The sequence below is a fragment of the Pseudorca crassidens genome, chromosome 18, assembly GCF_039906515.1.
Source record: "Pseudorca crassidens isolate mPseCra1 chromosome 18, mPseCra1.hap1, whole genome shotgun sequence".
Taxonomy (NCBI): Eukaryota; Metazoa; Chordata; class Mammalia; order Artiodactyla; family Delphinidae; genus Pseudorca; species Pseudorca crassidens.
Window position 1 is genome coordinate 3,555,260 of NC_090313.1, and position 19,061 is coordinate 3,574,320.

Genomic DNA, 19,061 nt, shown 5'->3' on the forward strand with positions numbered 1-19,061 from the left:
TTTGTGGATGTGCAGCCTTGAGTTTACAAGTATTTAATTGTCAGCTTTTGAGGATGAAGAGTTGCTACCGAAACGCCAGGCCATCTGGCTACCTGGGCTAGACCCTAAGATGCCTCCCTGTCTGCTTAGGGCCGATGTTCCAAATGTCAATAATTAGGGTCCGACATCCTCAGCCAGGTGGATGCAAGTGGAAGGAAATGATGTTCTCCCACACTCAATGAAAACGTTTTCATCTCCATCCTTACAGGGACCCCCAGGAGCATCTGGTTACCCTGGAAACCCAGGACTTCCTGTATGTATATAAAAGGCACCTGCTTCCTTTATAAGATGTTTGATGTGAGTTATGGCAACATCAGTGATTTTTCTGATTTGGCTACTTGTTCACCTTGTTAATTGCAGGGTATTCCTGGCCAAGATGGTCCTCCGGGTCCCCCAGGTATCCCAGGATGCAACGGGACGAAGGTAAATTTAGAACCGGGAGCCTCCCTGCTTGGTGTGTGTTCATCTAACTTTGCACCTGGAGAAGTCAGGCAAAGTTGTCCCGTGAACACAGTTTTAATTGCCACAGTTGGAAAGTTACTCGTCTTACACCTTTCTTTATTTGGTGAGGAAACACAGTTTTCCCACGTTTAATGTTCAGGAAAGACATCATTGTGCCTTTCTATTTAGTAGACTTTTATTCTAAAATTGCCTTAAACGCTAAATTTCTCACCTATAATCTATTACTAAAGCAAATAAGAAAATGCTATTATTAATTCTTGTCTCTATTAATTAAATTCTCAAATATTATATTTCTTCTATCATGAAGCAGCACTGAGCAATAGAGCTTGTAACAATTTTTAGAAAATGATTTTCACCAACAAATGAAGCATGCCTGAAGAGTAGGATGGGGTAACGGATGGGAGCACGGCCTTTGAGAGTGACTGTCTGCTGTCCCCCCAGGGTGAGAGAGGGCCTCTGGGGCCTCCGGGTTTGCCTGGATTCGCTGGAAATCCCGTGAGTATTGGGCTGTTATGTAAGAATTTCTTCGGTGCTAATTTCTCTCTTCTCATTCCATTGCCTTTCTTTTCCTTTTTTTGCCCTCATATCATAATGCTAATGTTGTTTTGAGAATAACAAAACTGATACCAACTTTTACTTTCCTAGGGGCCACCAGGGTTGCCGGGAATGAAGGTACGTTATTTTATTTTACTGGATTCATCCCAGGCTCTGTTTAAAACAGATGCCATAAAAGTAACTTTACTTTAAATCACTTTGGTTGATTGATTGCCTAGTAACCTATTTGTCTAAACTCTGCTACATTAAAAGATACTTAGGTCCTATACACAGACTTAAATTTTAGAACCTAAAGTTTCAACACTAGGCACAGTTTCTTCATAGGCAATAAGCAGTGATGGGAAGCATGGTGTGATGGGAAATATTAGTGATGGGATGTGAGTCCCTGATACTCCTCGTCCAGAGCCATGGGTGGGGCTGTCGACAGGATTCTGCAGAGAAACAGAACCAGTAGGACGTGCGTGGAGATATTTGTGTATTATGTGTGTGCCGTACGTATACAACAGGCACATATAAGGATAGATAGAGTGAGTGAGAGAGGGAGATATAATTAAAATATATAATATATTTTACATATTATATAATACATAATATAATATATTATTGTATATCAATTGTATTATATGTTGATTTATATGATATAATATATATAATACATAATATTATATATTATAATATTTAGTTATATACTAATTTAATTATATATTTCAATATATAATATAATTAAAATATATTGAGATAAAATAAATTCCTTATTTTAAGGAGTTATGTGATTGTGGGAGCTGGCAAGTCCACAATCCGTGGGGCAAGGATGCAGGCTGGAGACCCAGGGAAGAGCGATGGTCGGGTTCAAGGGCTGTCTGTAGGCAGAGTCCGCCTTCCTCACGGGAGTCCGTCTTTTTTCTCTTAAGGCCTTCAACCCATGGGGTGGGCCCTCCACCGTGGAAGGTCATCTGCTTTACTTCAAAGCTACTGATTTAAATGTCCATCTTATTTAAAAGTACTTTCATGTCAACCTCAGACTGGTGTGTAACCAAGTATCTGGGTACTGTGGCCTGGGCACGTTGACACCTAAAACATATTCTCACTGCTTTTCCGAACATGATCATGCTGGGTCTTTTCTTGAAAGAGAATCCTTCTGCTGTGAGGACAGCCTGTGGTCACACAGCCTTTGGACCAGAGACCGGGCCCCGGTCTAGAACTCCTCGTGCCTGGGGGCCCGTCACGTGGAAGTATCACACATCCTTCCGTTCAGCGGTCTCCACATTCTGCCCTGGTTGCAGCCCCCTAATGCTGATCGTTAAGACATGTGAACCCAGGAGACGGCCGGTCTGTTTATTCCAAGCTTAGACGGAGGCTAAACCCCAGACTTGGGCTGGTTCCACACCAGCAGTGCGTGCCTCTTACGCCGTAGGTTTACATTCTCTTTACATAAATATCAGTATTTGTGACTTTATCTTATTTTTCATCCCTTAGGGGGATCCAGGTGAAATACTTGGCCATATACCAGGGACCCTGTTGAAAGGTGAAAGAGGATTTCCTGGACCCCCAGGAGCACCTGTAAGCATTTGCTAAATAATTACGAGCACATGCCGAGTCTGCTCCTGGTTTGCATTTTAATTCTTTTCTTTCTCAATGAATTATAGGGTTCGCCGGGACTGCCAGGGCTGCAAGGTCCTGTTGGCCCCCCGGGATTCACTGGACCACCAGTAAGTTTGGGGGGAATATCCCTCACAGGCATTCAGAAAACAACTGTGGTGAGGGGTGAAAACTTTACACAGTGGTGATTGCTCTTAATCTGGATGTGAGAATGAGCTTCTGTCTTTTTGAAACATTTTTTATTGGAGTAGGGTTGATTTACAGTGTTGTGCTAGTTTCAGGTGTACAGCAAAGTGAATCAGTTATACATACAAGTATATCCACTCTTTTTTTTAGATTCTTTTCCCATATAGGCCATTACAGAGTATTGAGTAGAGTTCCCTGTGCCCTACAGTAGGTGCTTATTAGTTGTCTATTTGAGCTTCTATCTGAAGGGGTGTTTGATTGGCACTTATGGTCCACATACCCCCAGAGCTGTGGGAAAAGGATGCTAATGGTACCTCATGCCGAGACATCCCACAGGGACAACATGTTGATTTTTCGTGGGGCTGCGTGGATGGGAGCGCATCCTGTGAGGAGGGGATTCAGAGATGGGCAAGGCAGGCCCTGCCCTGGACCTTCCCTTGTGGTAATGCAGTCACAGCAGAGGGCCTGCTCTGTTGGGGGCTGTGGCCCCAGACCAGGCTGTGAAGAAGCTGCAGTGTCTCTGGGACAGAGACTAGAAACTGAGCATCAGAGAGAACCTCCCAGGAAGCTCTGCTCTGACATCAGCCGTCCCTCGCAGCTGATAACCCTGAGGACGAGGGTGGCATCAGCCCCTTCTACTCACACATTTTTGGGGGCACAAGAGACTTAATATTAACAGCACTTATTTGTCGAGCGCCGCGTTTACTAGGAATGAATGATGTGCCTGGGTTTGCCATCCCCACTCTAGCCTGCCTGAGAGTCCTTGAGAGATTTTCAGGCTTTCTTTTTAAATTGACTCTTTTTTTAGGGTTCAGATCCAGCAATTCTTCTATCCATTCCTGCAAGATGTAACCTCTTTTATATTCTTGTAACGGCCTCGTTTTCATGAGGAAAGAATGACTAGTTTCTCCTTTTTAACGATTATAGAATGCATTCTGAAATTTTGTTGCAAACACAGGAATTTGGGGGACTTCATACCATCTACCCGCTTAAAGAATTCATTCAACTTTTAAAGAGCGGCAGCAGTTTTCAAAATGGACAAACGTTTCCACACTAGAAACGCTGAGGCTTGTCAAGGGTTTAGCTGGTTTCATCCACCGTCTGATAGCCCAGCAGATGCTCAGATCAGTGCATTCCACAGGCCAACCCCTAAGATTCTGAAGGGTTTCCATCCCTGTTAATAATTGTCCTGAACTAATTTCTGGTTACTTTCAAAGTTTAACCGTTCTATAGCACAGGAAAAATATTTAAATATTTAACAAATAAATTACCACCTTAACCGTGATATCTGAAGATAACGTCAGTACAGAAAAGCATTTAAAACTTACCAGGGTTGTGAACTATATTTAATTAAAATGCTCTTTCCTACAGGGTCCCCCAGGCCCTCCTGGCCCTCCAGGTGAAAAGGTAAAGATTATTTTTCATTTGTCTTTCTTTGACATTGATATAAGACTACCGTGAAATTTCTGTAACTCATTTTTTACATCTCTTTAAAAAGTTTTGGGAAATTATAATTTCTTTATCTATCTATATATTTATCATCTGTCTATTCACCTATCCATCAATCTATCTAACCTATCACTTAATCTACTGATCTGTTGATCTGTCAGTCTGTTGATCTATTGATCCTTCCTTCCATCCATCCATTAGTTATGGAATCATTGATCTTCTCCTTAGTTTTTTAAAGCCAGAGTCTAAAAATCTTAAACTTTTTAAAAAAGGTTTTTATAGGATTCTTTTTCAATAATACTTAAAAAAACCTTTTTATAGACATTGAATACAACATGACCACAACTTTCTTGACTTTATGTCATTGGGAGACGAAGTTATCGCCTTAAATGTACCATCTTGTTGCATTTCACGTCATGTTTGTTACACGATTTTGAACAAAGTAAACCATGCTAATAACGGATTCTACTTCTTAATCAACAGGGGCAAATGGGCTTGAGTTTTCAAGGGCCAAAAGGTGACAAGGTGAGCGCTGTTTGCTTTGGGGAGTTTTCTTGGTTAAAATCCCAGTTCTAAGCATGATCAGGTTTCTGCCTCTGGACCTCCTCTTGCACGCTCATAACCATGGATACCCTTCTCGGAATGTTCTTGAGTTTGTTAGTGTTTTCCCTGAAGGCAAGGCTAGAATTCCCTGAGGTGACTCTATGTGGGATCTGACCCACAGATGCCGGTGCAGTGAGGCCATTTATCCCACTTCTCTGTTCATACATTCAATCAAAATGTGCTCAGGCCTGGACTTCATTATAAAAAGGTCAAATTTAGGACCTGTCTGTTCGTAGCATAACCATTATATCAAGCCCTGTGAAGACGAAAGCCATCGTACCAGAGATGGGGGGAAAGGACCTTGGAGGCAGGAATGCACAGGCTTAGCAGGCAGCCCCCTCCTGCTGAGAAAGGATGAGAGGCCGGCAGTGGGTCCCTGATGCTCTGGGGATCTCTCCACCCCTTTCCCTGGACCCGACCCACGGAACGGACACCAAGTGGCCATCCTTGGAATTGCGGCTGCACCTGGCCCAGGGCCCAGGTGCTCAAGCCGGTGTAGACGACTGCCAAATGCAGTGGAGGTCCGGGCAGAGTGGATGACTGCTGGCTTCCTCTTCCCACCCCAGATTTCCACCCGGTCTTTTCATAAACCTCACAGTAAAGTGATTCTGCAGTTGAAGTTTTTGGACCTCCTTCGTCGTGTGATGGCTGGGGTTCCTGTGTTTCCTGTTGTATCCAGCAGTTAGGATTCTGAGGAAGAGATCCCTGATGCTTCTTTTTGGTTTACGTAAAGAGACCTCCTTTCTTCCCGGGCGTTACTAGGCGGCTGGTGTGCCTTTCCTCCATGCCATCAAATGTGACAGACCAGCATATGTGTCCCGGCGTGTATACATGTGCTGTCTGTCTCCATGCGTGGTCTGTGCATATATGCACACATCCATCTGTCCTACAGATGTTCAAGTTCCGTTGTTATAGGGTGACCCCTGAGCGGGAAAGCCTCCTCCTGGCTTTATATCCTTAGTGGACCATCTTCCTTCTGAAACTTAATTTTCTGCTGAGGCAAGGACAGGCTGGAACAGAGTACAATCACATTTTCAAACCAGATGTTCTCTTCTGGGCTTTTCCCTCCTCTGCATTTCTCTTCCCTGTATAATTACCTTTATGCCTAATTAATCCCAAATGTTTGCATCAACAGGGTGATCAAGGGGTCAGTGGGCCCCCAGGAGTCCCAGGACAAGCTCAAGTTCGAGAGAAAGGAGAGTATGCTGCAAAAGGAGAGAAGGTGGGACAGACTTTGTCCAGTGAACGCCGGCTTCCTAACTGTGGACAGATTCCAAGGCATAAAGAGAGACTGGGTCAAAATTCAGTTTCTCTGGTTATATTCGCCCTGACCTGAAAACGGGTTTTTATAGACCACCCATCCCATAAAAAGTGAGCTTCTTAAGGGCAGAGGCAGCTGGACCTGGGTTGGAGCGAGACTAGTTTGAGGCTGACCCTCTTGTGTGAGGGTTTCTTAAATGCACCAAGGTTGGGAGGGGACGGCTGGGACACAGGAGGGAGAGAGCTGAGGGTGGAAGGAGGCTGCAGTTGCTGTGGGTCAGACGTATTAACTCTGCCCTTCTTACATCCATAATCCAGTTGATGGCAGGAAGTGGATGCTGCAGGCCAATGTGAATTTCTTGGTTACTATATCAGGAAAAGGTGTTTTTTCCCTTTTACCTGTTCCACGTAGCATGTAAAAACTGATATAGCCACTAGATAGTGCTAATCTTTCTCTCTTTTGAAAATTATTTTAGGGCCAAAAAGGTGAACCTGGATTTCAGGTAAGGACTGAAATCTTGTTTATCATTATCATTTTGTGGAAAAGACTGTAATGTGTTCCACCTTCAGTGGAATGCTTACTTAATTTAATAGTTTATTTAAATATACGAATGACTCTAACTCTTGCTCTTTTTGTCTTTTAGGGGATGCCAGGGGTTGGAGAGAAAGGTGAACCCGGAAGACCAGGACCCCGAGTAAGTGCTTTCAAAAGTCCTGTAGAGAATGGACTTGAGGACACGGGGAGGGGGAAGGGTAAGCTGGGACAAAGTGAGAGAGTGGCATGGACATATATACACTACCAAATGTAAAATAGATTGCTAGTGGGAAGCAGCCGCATAGCACAGGGAGATCAGCTCGGAGCTTTGTGACCACCTAGAGGGGTGGGATAGGGAGGGTGGGAGGGAGACGCAAGAGGAAGGGGATATGGGGATATATGTATACATATAGCTGATTCACTTTGTTACACAGCAGAAGCTAAGGCGCCATTGTAAAGCAATTATACTCCAATAGACATGTTTAAAAAACAAAGTCCTCTTATTCCTGATGTGAAATCATTTCTCCTGCATTCCTAGAATCACAGGTTCATAGGAGCATAGACTGAAAGAGATTGTAGGGGTCTTTCCTCTGCTGAAGAGCCTTTCTGAAGCCCTGGGAGCAGAAATAAGGAGGTGGTCACCGTTAGAAAGGCCCCCGGGACGGCTGACGCCCTTTGTTATTCAGATGATTCCTCCGCCCCCCCCCACCAGACAGCGCCCCCTGCCGGCCCCTCACTGAAAGCCAGCTGTCCGCCTGCTCAGAGCACCAGGCACCCTTCCCGGCCGCCTCCCAAGCTCGCTGGGAGCTCTGTCCAGAGCCCAGATGCTCAGGTGCCTCTAGAGCCCTGAGTGCAGTGACAGGAGACCCACCCACCTCCAGTAGCTGAGGCAGTTCAGTTTCTACCCTGAAACGATGCATGGAAACTTCTGTTAAAGTGAATCAGTGCTGTACCGTCTGCCAAATACTCACTTGCCGACAAGGAAACTTCTCTGGTGTAGACTCGGCTGCCAGATGTAATGATGTCTTAGAAGAGTTGGAGCTAATCAACCTCCAATTTTTTAAATATTGAAAAGTCTCCTTCTATTGTTGTAACTTTTTTAGTTCATAGTTACTTAATGTATCTTCCGTGATTTGCTACTGTAGCATGGCCAACTCACCCAGAGGAGTCATACCACATAGTAACTTGTATTTGATTCAGACCCTTGGTGTTAGAGCACGCTTATTATTATTATCTATGCACTACTAATATTTAAATCTTTATTGTACAGGGAAAACCAGGAAAAGATGGTGAAAAAGGAGAAAAAGGGAGTCTAGTAAGTATTTCTCTGTGGTTTTGTAAAAGCAAAGCTGTTACCCTCACTTACTGATGATCGCTGTTGCTTTCTGTTCCATTTTAGGGGTTTCCAGGGGATTCGGGGTACCCAGGACTCCCAGGCCGAGAGGGTTTAAAGGTAAGTGGTGACCCTACTTTGAATTTTTGCCTTCATTTTGTTCAACCTAGAGGTTTTTTCTAGAAAAAAGGACCAGGCACTCAAAGAATACAGCTTACGTATGCTCCATGTGAGGAAAAACACAACCTAGTGGTTCTGTTTTGTGCATAAATTTTCAAAGAAAAAAATATAAAACGTTTCACGTATTTAAGTTTTTGTGTGTTTTTTGTAGTAGATAAATTTTGCCTGATTATGAAACCAAAAAATGCAGAAACATATAGAGGAGAAAAGAAAGCCTGTGTAATTTTTCTATTACCCACTCAGAAATGGTCAGAGTTAATAATTGTCCCATGTACACACACATACATGAGATTTTTAAAAAGTGGTATTGCATGATATATCTTGCTTTTTCCCTCAATGACATAATGAGGATATATTTCAACATCCATAAATGTGGTTATACATCAACACTTATGATATCCATACCTTTTACTGCATGTTATGTAGATCATTAACACATTTTTCTCATTATAAGTATCTTTATCCACTTGTCTGATCATCTCCCATCATAAATTCCTAAAAAGTATAATTTTGGGGTTAATTTGGGGAAGGTTTTGTCATACGCAATAAAATTGCCCCCAGAATTGCACTTCCATCACCCTGGGACCCTTTCATTTGACAACTGTTTGTTATGAAACTTTAATAAATATTTGCCAGTCGGATACTCAGAGAAAACTCATTGTTGGTTTATTTTTCTCTTTTAATCATGAGACTAGGTAATGTAGATCTCTACTAAAATGAGAAATGGATTTGAAACATTCATCTTTAACAGTAGGGAGAGGACCTCAGGGTTGGTTTATCAACGCCAGTGACAAAGGGAGAAATCCTTTTCTAAGACTGTAACTTTATGAGAAAGTCAATTCTTGTAGATTTTAAAAGGTAAATATGTTTAGAATATAATAGCTAAGACTTTTTTACGCTCCCATAGGTATTTCTAAAATCTCTTCTTTTATTCAAATTAGAAAAATCAAAACATCTAATTCTGGTTTAACACCTGACTTTAAAGCCTTAGCTTAAAAGGAAAAAAAAAAAAGGAAAAAAAGGGGAAAAGTGTGCATTTGTGACATAATGTGCATGTATCAGGACATTTAAAAGTGTCGTTATGGGGGCTTCCCAGGTGGCGCAGTGGTTGGGAGTCTGCCTGCCGATGCAGGGGACACGGGTTCGTGCCCCGGTCCGAGAGGATCCCACATGCCGCGGAGCGGCTGGGCCCGTGAGCCATGGCCGCTGAGCCTGCGTGTCCGGAGCCTGTGCTCTGCAACGGGAGAGGCCACAACAGTGAGAGGCCCGCGTACTGCAAAAAAAAAAAAAAAAAAAGTGTTTAAAAGTGTTGTTATGATACTTATATAAGAACATTAGATACAAAAGGATTGATTTCTTTGAGTTTTTCATCTAATAGGGTTGAGTTAAGCCTCAAAGTGATGAGAATTTTTCCATCCAATGTTTTCCAGTCATGCTGGATTTTAAGGGGAAAGAAAAAACCATAAGTATCCTTTTATCATGGCTTCCAATGCAGAGTTAGACAGTCTTACACCAAAATCCTCAAATAAAATGATTTCTTTAAGAAAATACTTTTAGCCACCCTAAGCTTTCATGTCATTTTATTTCATTTATTTTTTTATTGTATTGAAAAACCACTGCACGGGATTTCCCGGGCAGTCCAGTGGTTAAGACTCCGCGCTTCCACTGCAGGGGGCATGGGTTTGATCCCTGGCTGGGGAACTAAGACCCTGTATGCCGCAAAGTGTGGCCAAAAATAAAAGAAAAAGAAAAGAAGAAAGACCACCATATACGAATTCAACTTGCAAGTGATTCTGTTGAGGTTCTCTGAGAAGCATGAGCTCTTTTGTAATGCGGATAATTAGCCCCCCATTTATGTTTTGTAGAAATCTTAATCTTCGGATGCCACACTTATGCAAAGCAAGGGGAGATGTATGGAGTTTGGTTGTAATAGTTGCAGAGCACTTTAGACTAATCACAGTGAGAGATTCTAAGGAGAGGACAATCTCGTTAGTGTACAGTGGGCACAGTCTATTTTTCTAGGAAAAAAAGAGTTCAACCCTGCTGCTGGCAAGGCAACCTGTATAATTAAAAAATACAAGTAAAGTTATTTTTCTTTTATAGGGAGACAAAGGTGAAGCCGGCCCTCCTGGCCCACCTGGAATTGTGAGTAACAGTGACATTTGCTGTCTGTGAGATCGTTTGAAAAGAGGGAAAGAGAGAGACGGGCTGGCCTGTCACCTAGGCCACATGCTCCACAGTGTTCCTAGAATTACGTTTGGATGTAGGGGGTACACAGAATTTGAACCGATCATTTATATTTTGTATCGTGTGGCATTTGGTATTTACTTCTTATTGTATTTGGACAATTTCTGCATATCTTTGACCACTAAAATTAAAAGAGTTGCACATGGATGAGAATATTAGCAACACATTTTGAAACGTAAAAAAATAATTGTCTGTTAAGGAAAATGCTACTCAGAGAAACAGGTCATCCATGATCTGACTGTCTTAGCAAAACAAGTTTTATTTTTTGCAAATAACTTTTGACTCCTTGTCCGTATACATATTTTTATATACTTGCAATCCAATGTACGTAACATTTTTTCTTTTTAAAAATGAACATTCTTCACGTTTTCAAGTTATCTTCAAATGGTCATTTTCAGAGCGTTGTGCGATAATTGTTGTAACCATTTTGCCCCAATTCTTTTTGGAAACAGTGAAATATGACCGTTCTCTTGTTTGCTGCCCTCTTGCATGGGTACAATGTGGTAGTGAATGTTTGTACGTGCCTGTGTGTGTCTGTGTGTGTTAGGTGAGGGATTTGAGTAATCCTTCTTTAGGCTGCATTTCCAGAAATAGGATTACCAGATCAAAGTATTATGGGACCTCCTTATGCATTTAACACATCATACGATAGATGATTCCATTTCCCATATTTCTAATCCAGCAGCTACCTTTGAATAATCTTTTTTTACCTTAACCTCATCAGCAGACCTTAATAATCCCCATCGTTTAATTGCTGCAGAGGAATTGCATCTTAAGGGTAATAGGCAATATTCGGCATGGTCCTTGTCTTCGAATTTCAGCAACTCAGAATTGGGGTGAACTGGTTCACCCCTTTTTAGTGAGGGCCCCGGTGCCTGCTTCTTGCCCCATATCACGAGGACCTTAAAGAAGTCCCCACTTTTGACCATTTAAAAAAGTGAAGCATAAAACCTCTTCCAATAAAAAAAAAATGTGAGTGTTCCTGTTACCTATTGCCTGAGGAAATTTAAGGCAGTTTTTCAGACAATACTCTTTAAAGAAGACTGCTCTTCTTACAGCTTGCATGGACTTTGAGAAATTCCATACCCCAAACCTCAGAATTAATATGTTTCTAACTTGGCTTCATTGGTAAAGCTCCTGCCACGCAGATGATTACAAAAGGAAGCAGAGCTGCCTGGCGAAGTTCTCTGCAAGGAGGGCAATACCGAATGTCCACTTTATGTTTTCAATACTCTCCCCTTCCCCACTCTCTTCCCCTCCCTCTCCTCTCCCCTTCCTCTCCCACCACTATTCTTTCTTTACTTTCACACATCTTGAAATAATAAAAAATGTGTTTGTTTCTTCATCTGTGCTGTAACATACAGCACAGTCCCCTGCCACGCCCTGCAATGATCTTTTCTTCTGTAATTCAGGTGTTGGGCACAAGGCCCTTGGGAGAGAAAGGAGAGCGGGGGTACCCAGGGGCTCCAGGGTTGAAAGGGGAGCCAGGCCCCAAAGGTAAGATCCTTCCCTCTTTCTTTCCCTCCTTCTCCCTCCTCCCTTCTTTTCTCTCGTCCTTTCTTTTGTCCATTTTTGTCCTGCACTCATGCACGTTTTGATAACACCTGAGCGCCGTGCAGGACCATGTGGTGACCGAGTGCTATTCAAGTTCATCTTTTGCAATCCCACTGGCTTTCCAGGAGCCATCTCCCTGCATCTCTGCAGTGTCAGGGGCGCGGCGTCTCCCCAAGTTCAGAGCTCCCTGTCCCGGGACTGTGGGTACCCACGAGCACAGAAGTTCACAACATAGACCACAAGTGAAACAGGCTCACTTTGTCCCACTCTCTCTTCCTCCTTTTAGGTTTCCCAGGACTACAAGGCCCGCCAGGCTCTCCAGGTGAGCATTCTTAAATTATATTTTTAGAATATTTGTACACCTTTTACACAGTCTCTATTCTGAACATGTTTATCCCCTGCATTAGTTAGATACTTGCATAGAGTAGCTAGCAATTTTGTTACACATTTTTCTAGATCTGAAAACAACCTGTGCTCCTAGGACAGTGTTTATTTTGTAAATGACAGGTTAACATGTAGTTAGAAACATGTATTTCACAGGTGGGACTTCTTACATCTCTCATCAAGTTACCCTGTCTCCCTGCCTCTGATCTAACCCTCCTTCCGGCTGCTCCCAGGGGCACCGTCGGCCTTTCGGAAGACCTCCACCCGCACCCCAGCGTCGTTGCTCTCCCTTGCCCTGTCTGGAACTGCCTTTGTTTCTCGGCTTGAGACCAGACTCAAGGCTGAAACCTCTTCTGACTAATCTAATCACCTCTAAGCTTGCTTCTCGGAGGACTCCTGCGTCACTGGCCTTCTACTAAGTCTGCAGCTGTTTTGTGCTAGTTTTGCATTTCTAACGGATTGTGTAATCGGAGGCTGGGAGTTGCACTTCTCTGTATGTACAGATGCCTGTCTGTGTGCACTGCAGGCGTGTAATCCCAGGTCCTAGAGCAGAGGTAACAAGCGCTCGGCTTGAAACCCTCGGGTGCCCTGGAATCGACACCACACGAAGTGTTCACAGGTCTTACTGAAGGTTTTAGTTTTGTCTGGTTTTATTTTTAATTTTTATTTCTTATTCTTTTTTGTCAGTTTCTCTTTTCCCTTCCTGACAGTCCTTCAGTTTTCAGTCCCCCCAGAGCCCCTTCCTTTGTTTTTGCTGGAACAGACAACGCCCGGATGACGCAGCCCCACTGTCTAAGATTCGCAGCAGCGGTGGCTCAAGGCTGCCTTCGCTGCCCCGCGTGCCTCCTTTCTGCTCAAATTTTGGCATCTGCCCTTAAAATCCTGCCTTTTCCCTCTTTTCCATCACTTTCCTCTCCTTGGTTGTAAAGCTTGCCGGACCTTCCAGCTGTTCTCGTGAACATGTTACCTCACGTCTCCCAGCAGCATTTGCAGTTCTACTTTCTAAAACCTCCTATCTGACCCCGTTAGTGTCTTAAGCCGTTTTTAGAAACTGTCTTTGAAGTTGCTCTGGCCTTGTGTGCCCCCAGTCCAGCTCCCACCCCCTGCTGACTGCGGAGGCCCTCGGCCTCAGGTCCCGCCTCCCTGCCTCTCTGAGGGTCATCCTTCCTCCTTCCTTTGCTTCTCCCACACCAGTTCTGGGGTAGGGATGGGGCTGGAGCCCACGCGGATGGCCTCCAGTTCTTTTATGTGCGGTGCTTGCGGGTTCAGCGACTTAACAGCCTCTCACCTGGGACTCAAGTCCACCTTTGGGGTTTGGGGGGTCTGTCCATCCTTCCTCGGGGCTCCTTCTGCCCTGACTCTTCCCGTGTCACCTCATCCGTGTGTTTTCACGCCCCTGCACCTGTCGGCCGGATGCTGGGACCAGAGGCCAGCTCTCTGCTCTCTGGAGCACAGAGTCACTTCACCTGCAGCCTACTGGACCGGTGTGTCTCAAGCACTAGGTCAGAACCCTTCTCGGCTGTCACAGGGTCCTCTGATCTTGTCCCCTCCAAACTCACAGCGGCTGAACTCGACTTCCGGTGCGCAGCTCTGGTCTCCCCCTTGACTTTGCGCTCTTCCCCAGGGCTGTCTCCCTTGTCCTGACTCTGCTGTTCAGCTGATTCCAACACACTTCCCACCCACTTTGCCTCCTGTCCACGTCTGCTTCGTTTAAGGACATTTCTTACGCCTTTCTTTATTCTCTAAGCAGAAATGGAAAGTACTCTCTCTAACCTACTGGGGACACCATTTGCACTGAAGGAGATCCACAGATGTTAATGTCGACACAATGAGCCCCTTTTCCTTGCAGTTACTTTGTAGGGAGCCTTTGCCCAACAGCATTTGCGTGGTGAGAAGCAAATGCAGTTTCTCACTTGTCCAGAGCAGTTCCCCTTTCAGCCATGGTCATTTTCCCGTGAACAGAGTTGACCGTAACCAGTGTGTGCTGTCGGCGTGACACTTGGTGTTGTGCTGTGTCCATGAGTTCTGTTCTGGTTTCAGGCTTCCCAGTACCAGGGCTGAGTGGTCCCCCTGGCTTCCCCGGTGAAAGAGGAGAGAAAGGCGACCAGGGCTTGCCAGGCGTGTCCTTGCCCGGACCAGGTGGAAGGGATGGGCTACGGGGCCCCCCTGGGCCCCCCGGCCCCCCTGGGCAGCCAGGCCACACAAGTGAGTACCCTCTGGGTCCATTTCGCATGGTGTCCTGTCCAGGACAGATGGGGGGCAGGGCTAAGCTGGGCTGGGGAAGGTGTAGTGCCAGAGGCTGGGTGTCCAGCAACTTATGAATTGTTCGTATCTCACTTAGTTGTCTTTGCAAAGTTCGTCACTGCAGAAAGGAAGAGTGAACTAATGAAACTGGTTTAGAGGAATAGGGGCCAACCTAACCAGCATCTAAAGTTAGAAAGCAAACCAGTTGAGTTGTAGGGTTCTTACTGGGAAAGGAACGCATTCTGTTCATCTAGAGACACAAGCTGGTACTAAGACAGACACACACACACACATACACACACACACACACACACACACACACACACACAGAAGGGGCTGCTTTGTCTGTAAGTGATTTCAAATCTGAATGGTAGTTTACCTGGATTTTTCTCGTCTGCCCACTATCAAAGCTGAGCACAGAACAGGAACCTCTTGATTCCGTGAAGGGGGCTCTGTGACTCCAAGGTAATCGCAATGCAAAATACAAGAAACTTTGAGGGGATTTAAACTAATCGTTCCAGTGGGCGTAGGTTCAGACCTCCAGCGTGTGCTCAGCTGAGAGTCTGAGGCACGGGTCCTGTGTGGGTTATGGGAAGGGGGTCTCCATGCTGTAGGTGCCGGGTGGCTTATTTGCTGGAATGCAGACCCATCTCCATGAAAGGACTTCTCACGGATGAAGCTACGTAGGGAGCCAGATACGGACTGGATGGAACAAGCGATTCCACGTGTGAATCTTCACTGGGAACAGATCAGCGTGAATTTCCTCGGACCTGTTGTTCATTCCTTGGTCACTTACTCATTCAACAAACATTGGCGTGCCTACGATACGCCAGGTGCTGCCCTAAGACCTGTGACAAAGCCCACAAAACAACTCTGTCCTCCTGGGGCGTGCATTCTGAGACAGAAATCGAGTAAATAAGTATCAGTAGATTATGTGGTAGCAGGAGGTGACAAATCCAGGAGGAAAGGAAGCCGGGAAGGGAAGACAGAGGTCTGGGCCGTGCATGGGTTCTAGCTTTAATAAGAGTGATCGGCAAAGACCCTGGCGAGAGAGCCAACCCTGGGGAGATCTAGAACCTTTTTTTCATATTCGCAGTTTGCCAGTTCTGAAATGCGAACAAATCTCATGGAAAGACTTGAACTTCTCCCTGCTGTGAATTGTGTAGGATGTGTCGGCTGAATACGTTGTGATAGGTACCCTCCAGGTTTCCGGGTTGCCCTTTCCAGTCTGTGCCAATTAGGTGATTCACACTCACAGCGTGCTGAGTGATCATTTATCGATGAGATTTTTACACACGTTTACAGTGCACGTTAAAGAGGCTGCATCTTAACGAGTCGCCACCTTGGGACCCTTCGATTGCTCATTACCCAGGGAGCGTGGAGCCGCCTACAGCCCTATCCGCTCCTGGGCTCTGGTCCCGTGTGGCTGCAGCTCTCCCCGCCCTCGACGGCCGAGCCTCCCTGAGCAGACCGTGTAAACGTCGAACCTGAACTTGCCCTTCAGAACTCCTCAGACACATCCCTGTATTCTTGCTTTAGACTTAAAATTATTTAAAATTCATTTTGATGAGGATGGTAACTTGCCTTCCTACCAGGCGTGTGTAGGGATTCTGATGGAGAGGAGGCTGGCAGAAGGTGTGTTCTGGGAAAGTAATAATTTTACACCTGTCAGTGTTCACGCACCTGTGCTTCCAGAATCGGGGAGTCCAGCCACCTCAGCTTGCAGGTCTGGGAATGAGTTCTTCCCAGGCACGGAATTTAGAGAAGCTTTTTGAAGCATAAAAACGACTCCACTCTGTTCAAGACCGATGGGGTCACCAAGGAGCCGGCCGGAGCCAGAGGACCCAGGGCAGAGATACGGCCACCCCAGGGTTCCTCCTCACCTGTGCTTTATTCAGAGAAGCTCCCAGGAAGACATCATCAACAAGCAAACAAAAAACCCCTGGACTTCATTTCTTACACACTTGAAACTTTTCCCTCTGAGCTCTAAACAAAGTCACCAGACGGAGAAGTTTGGGCTCTTTTTTAGGCCTTTGTGTTTGGGGAGAGCACACCCACCATTGCCCCAGCATCCCTTGTGAAAAGCCCAAAAGGCTGCAGATTCTTCTCACCCTCTGTCCATCCCTGTGGAGCTGATGTGTGAGCTGGGGGCTGCAGGAGCTGCCGCCGTGAATGTCCGGGCTACGGTTGTGACCGGTGCCACGTTCAAGCACGCACTCTGCCATTTTCCTTCAAACATATTGGAGGAGGAAATATAAACTCTTATCACTGTGTATATTCGAAAACAATACTTTTTTCTTACTAGAACCCACAACGGATGGTGTTTGCGTCACTGCAGTTCATTTTCATGCTTCTGCACATCAATGATGCTCAGAATTGAATAGGAACAAACAATTAGAGGTGTTTTCCCACGGGCGGTCTGTGTCTCTAAAATAAAGAGTACTTCGCTGTAAGTTTGCTCAGGAGGAAAAAAAGGCATAATGTTGCTGAAGTCTCTGTGTTGACTTCACAGAGGTTCCTACCTTTGTGGACAAATCATTTAAGTTTTTGAGCCTCAGTTTCTTAATCTGTGACGTAAGGGCGATGGTGTGTACCTCGCAAGGTAACATGAAGTCGGTTTCAGGACAGGGCTGATGAGCTGAAATAAGCATTAGAACTGTAAAATAGAAACTTTAGCATCGACGGCTCGTGACGGGGCATGGGCGGACGCTGTGTGCGCTGGTCACGTTTTACAAGTTAACGTACTAGGATTGTTTCAAAGCCGGCCACGGCTGGATTTCTAATACTCGCCAAATAACCTAAATAAAGTTTGGTTTTGTAATAGATTGAATCAAGAGAGGGTGAAAACACCTCTAGCTTCAGTTGGGTGGGAATGACCCTCTAATCGTTAAACATCCATTGCAGATGGAATTGTGGAATGCCAGCCCGGGCCGCCAGGTGACCAGGGTCCTCCCGGAAGTGCGGGGCAGCCGGGATTGACAGGCGAAGTCGGAGAAAAAGGTAAGAGATTTAATTTTTAAAAAAAATGCTGATTGTGCTTGGGCGTGTGATACATTTCTACATACTTCCTGGCTTTGAGTGGACGTGGGTATCTTCTCCCATTATTTGAAGCTGTCCTCAAAATCCATGCCTCAGATGTGTCTCCCGACAGCTCTGCTGAGATTGTCGGGCGTTGAAGAGACAGTTGTCACCTGGGAGACAACGGGGAGACGGGCCCTCAAGTCAGAGTCCCTGTTCTTTACCCTCTGTGGGGTCAGCAGATTAAATTCTCAGACTGATACCTTCCTGCGATCATTTGGTTCAAAGTCAGAGATTGCATTCTCCAAGAATGCGCGTCTTTCCTTGAAGCCGGATCCCAAGTGTGTGTACAGAAGGCTCACCACCCCTCAATCCCAGTTTCCGTAATCAGTGCGAGCAGATCTGTGCTGACGAATCCGCCACCTCCACCCTTGGCTCTGAGTTTTATCTTAACCTTTTCAAGTGTCGTCTGTCATGCCAACGCGGGACGCATCCTAATCCTTCACTATCTTGGATATCACTGCACAAACAGTCCCGTCTTAGAGTGGAGTAAACAAAGGATGTTCCCATAGTTATTCAGTATATGTCTCTTAATACCCAGGGAGTAGAACAAAGAGAGGGCGGCCCCCCCAAAACTGATCCCTGTGGGTCCCATTTCTGGCTTTGGATCACAAAGAATTTTTGCTCTTCCAAAGTCTGAAGCTCAAATGCATGGAAGATGTCTTAGACTTTTGACAGCCATGGAAGTTGCAGAACCTTAGATGAAAGTGATCTTCGAATTCAGGCGGGGAGGATCGTGCCACCGGTTGGCGTGTCACTTGTTTTTCGGGAATCTCCCTAGTTACCAGTTGCTTAGCACTTTCTGAGGTGGGCCGTCCCATTTTGTGATGGAGCCGGTGGCCAGAAGGTTCTTTGTACTGAGAGGTGTGTTCGTCCATCCCCCGGCTCCTAAGAGGAGCCCCTTTCTTCCTGTGCCGTCGCGCTCCTGCAGTGGAGCCGTCACCCTGCCCAGACTGCAGTGTGAGGTCTCCCCGCCGTCCACTTCCAGCCTCAGGAGCAGACACCCGCGGGTCCCATAGCGCCTGCAGCTTGGCTGGGTTACTAGGCAACTAACAGTGCATCCCTCCCAGACGCGCTCCTGTTCTGCCCTTGTTCCCGACACTGGGGCCTGGTGTGGGATGTGCCTGGGGCTGGGGTGCCGGTCAGGGTGAGGGGACGAGGGGCACACAACCCAGCCTCTGTGACCCCTGAGTGACAGCTCCTCCACGTGTGCTCTGCTCTCTGTTTGCCTTACCTGTGCCTAGAAACCTGACATTCAAGGTTCAGGACACACGCACATCTAAGACACTCGAAGGCCTTTTAGCTTAGTTTGAAAATCAAGATGTAAGAGGTTAGAGTTTTCAAAGAAAGGCA

General features: G+C 45.6%; 1 protein-coding gene across 3 annotated transcripts in view; it reads left to right on the forward strand.

Moving 5' to 3' along the window:
* The window catches only part of COL4A1 (collagen type IV alpha 1 chain), a 149,875-nt gene that overhangs the window by 93,382 nt on the left and 37,432 nt on the right, over positions 1-19,061 (forward strand). For all 3 annotated transcript variants that reach the window (XM_067713568.1, XM_067713569.1, XM_067713567.1), the window contains exons 5-22: positions 248-292; positions 400-462; positions 943-996; positions 1,147-1,173; positions 2,533-2,616; positions 2,703-2,765; positions 4,213-4,248; positions 4,774-4,815; positions 6,029-6,115; positions 6,630-6,656; positions 6,798-6,848; positions 7,959-8,003; positions 8,088-8,141; positions 10,305-10,346; positions 11,861-11,945; positions 12,289-12,324; positions 14,427-14,591; positions 17,535-17,630. In XM_067713568.1, coding sequence (XP_067569669.1) covers positions 248-292; positions 400-462; positions 943-996; positions 1,147-1,173; positions 2,533-2,616; positions 2,703-2,765; positions 4,213-4,248; positions 4,774-4,815; positions 6,029-6,115; positions 6,630-6,656; positions 6,798-6,848; positions 7,959-8,003; positions 8,088-8,141; positions 10,305-10,346; positions 11,861-11,945; positions 12,289-12,324; positions 14,427-14,591; positions 17,535-17,630 — 1,102 coding nt within the window. The remainder of the gene's footprint in view (positions 1-247; positions 293-399; positions 463-942; positions 997-1,146; positions 1,174-2,532; positions 2,617-2,702; positions 2,766-4,212; positions 4,249-4,773; positions 4,816-6,028; positions 6,116-6,629; positions 6,657-6,797; positions 6,849-7,958; positions 8,004-8,087; positions 8,142-10,304; positions 10,347-11,860; positions 11,946-12,288; positions 12,325-14,426; positions 14,592-17,534; positions 17,631-19,061) is intronic.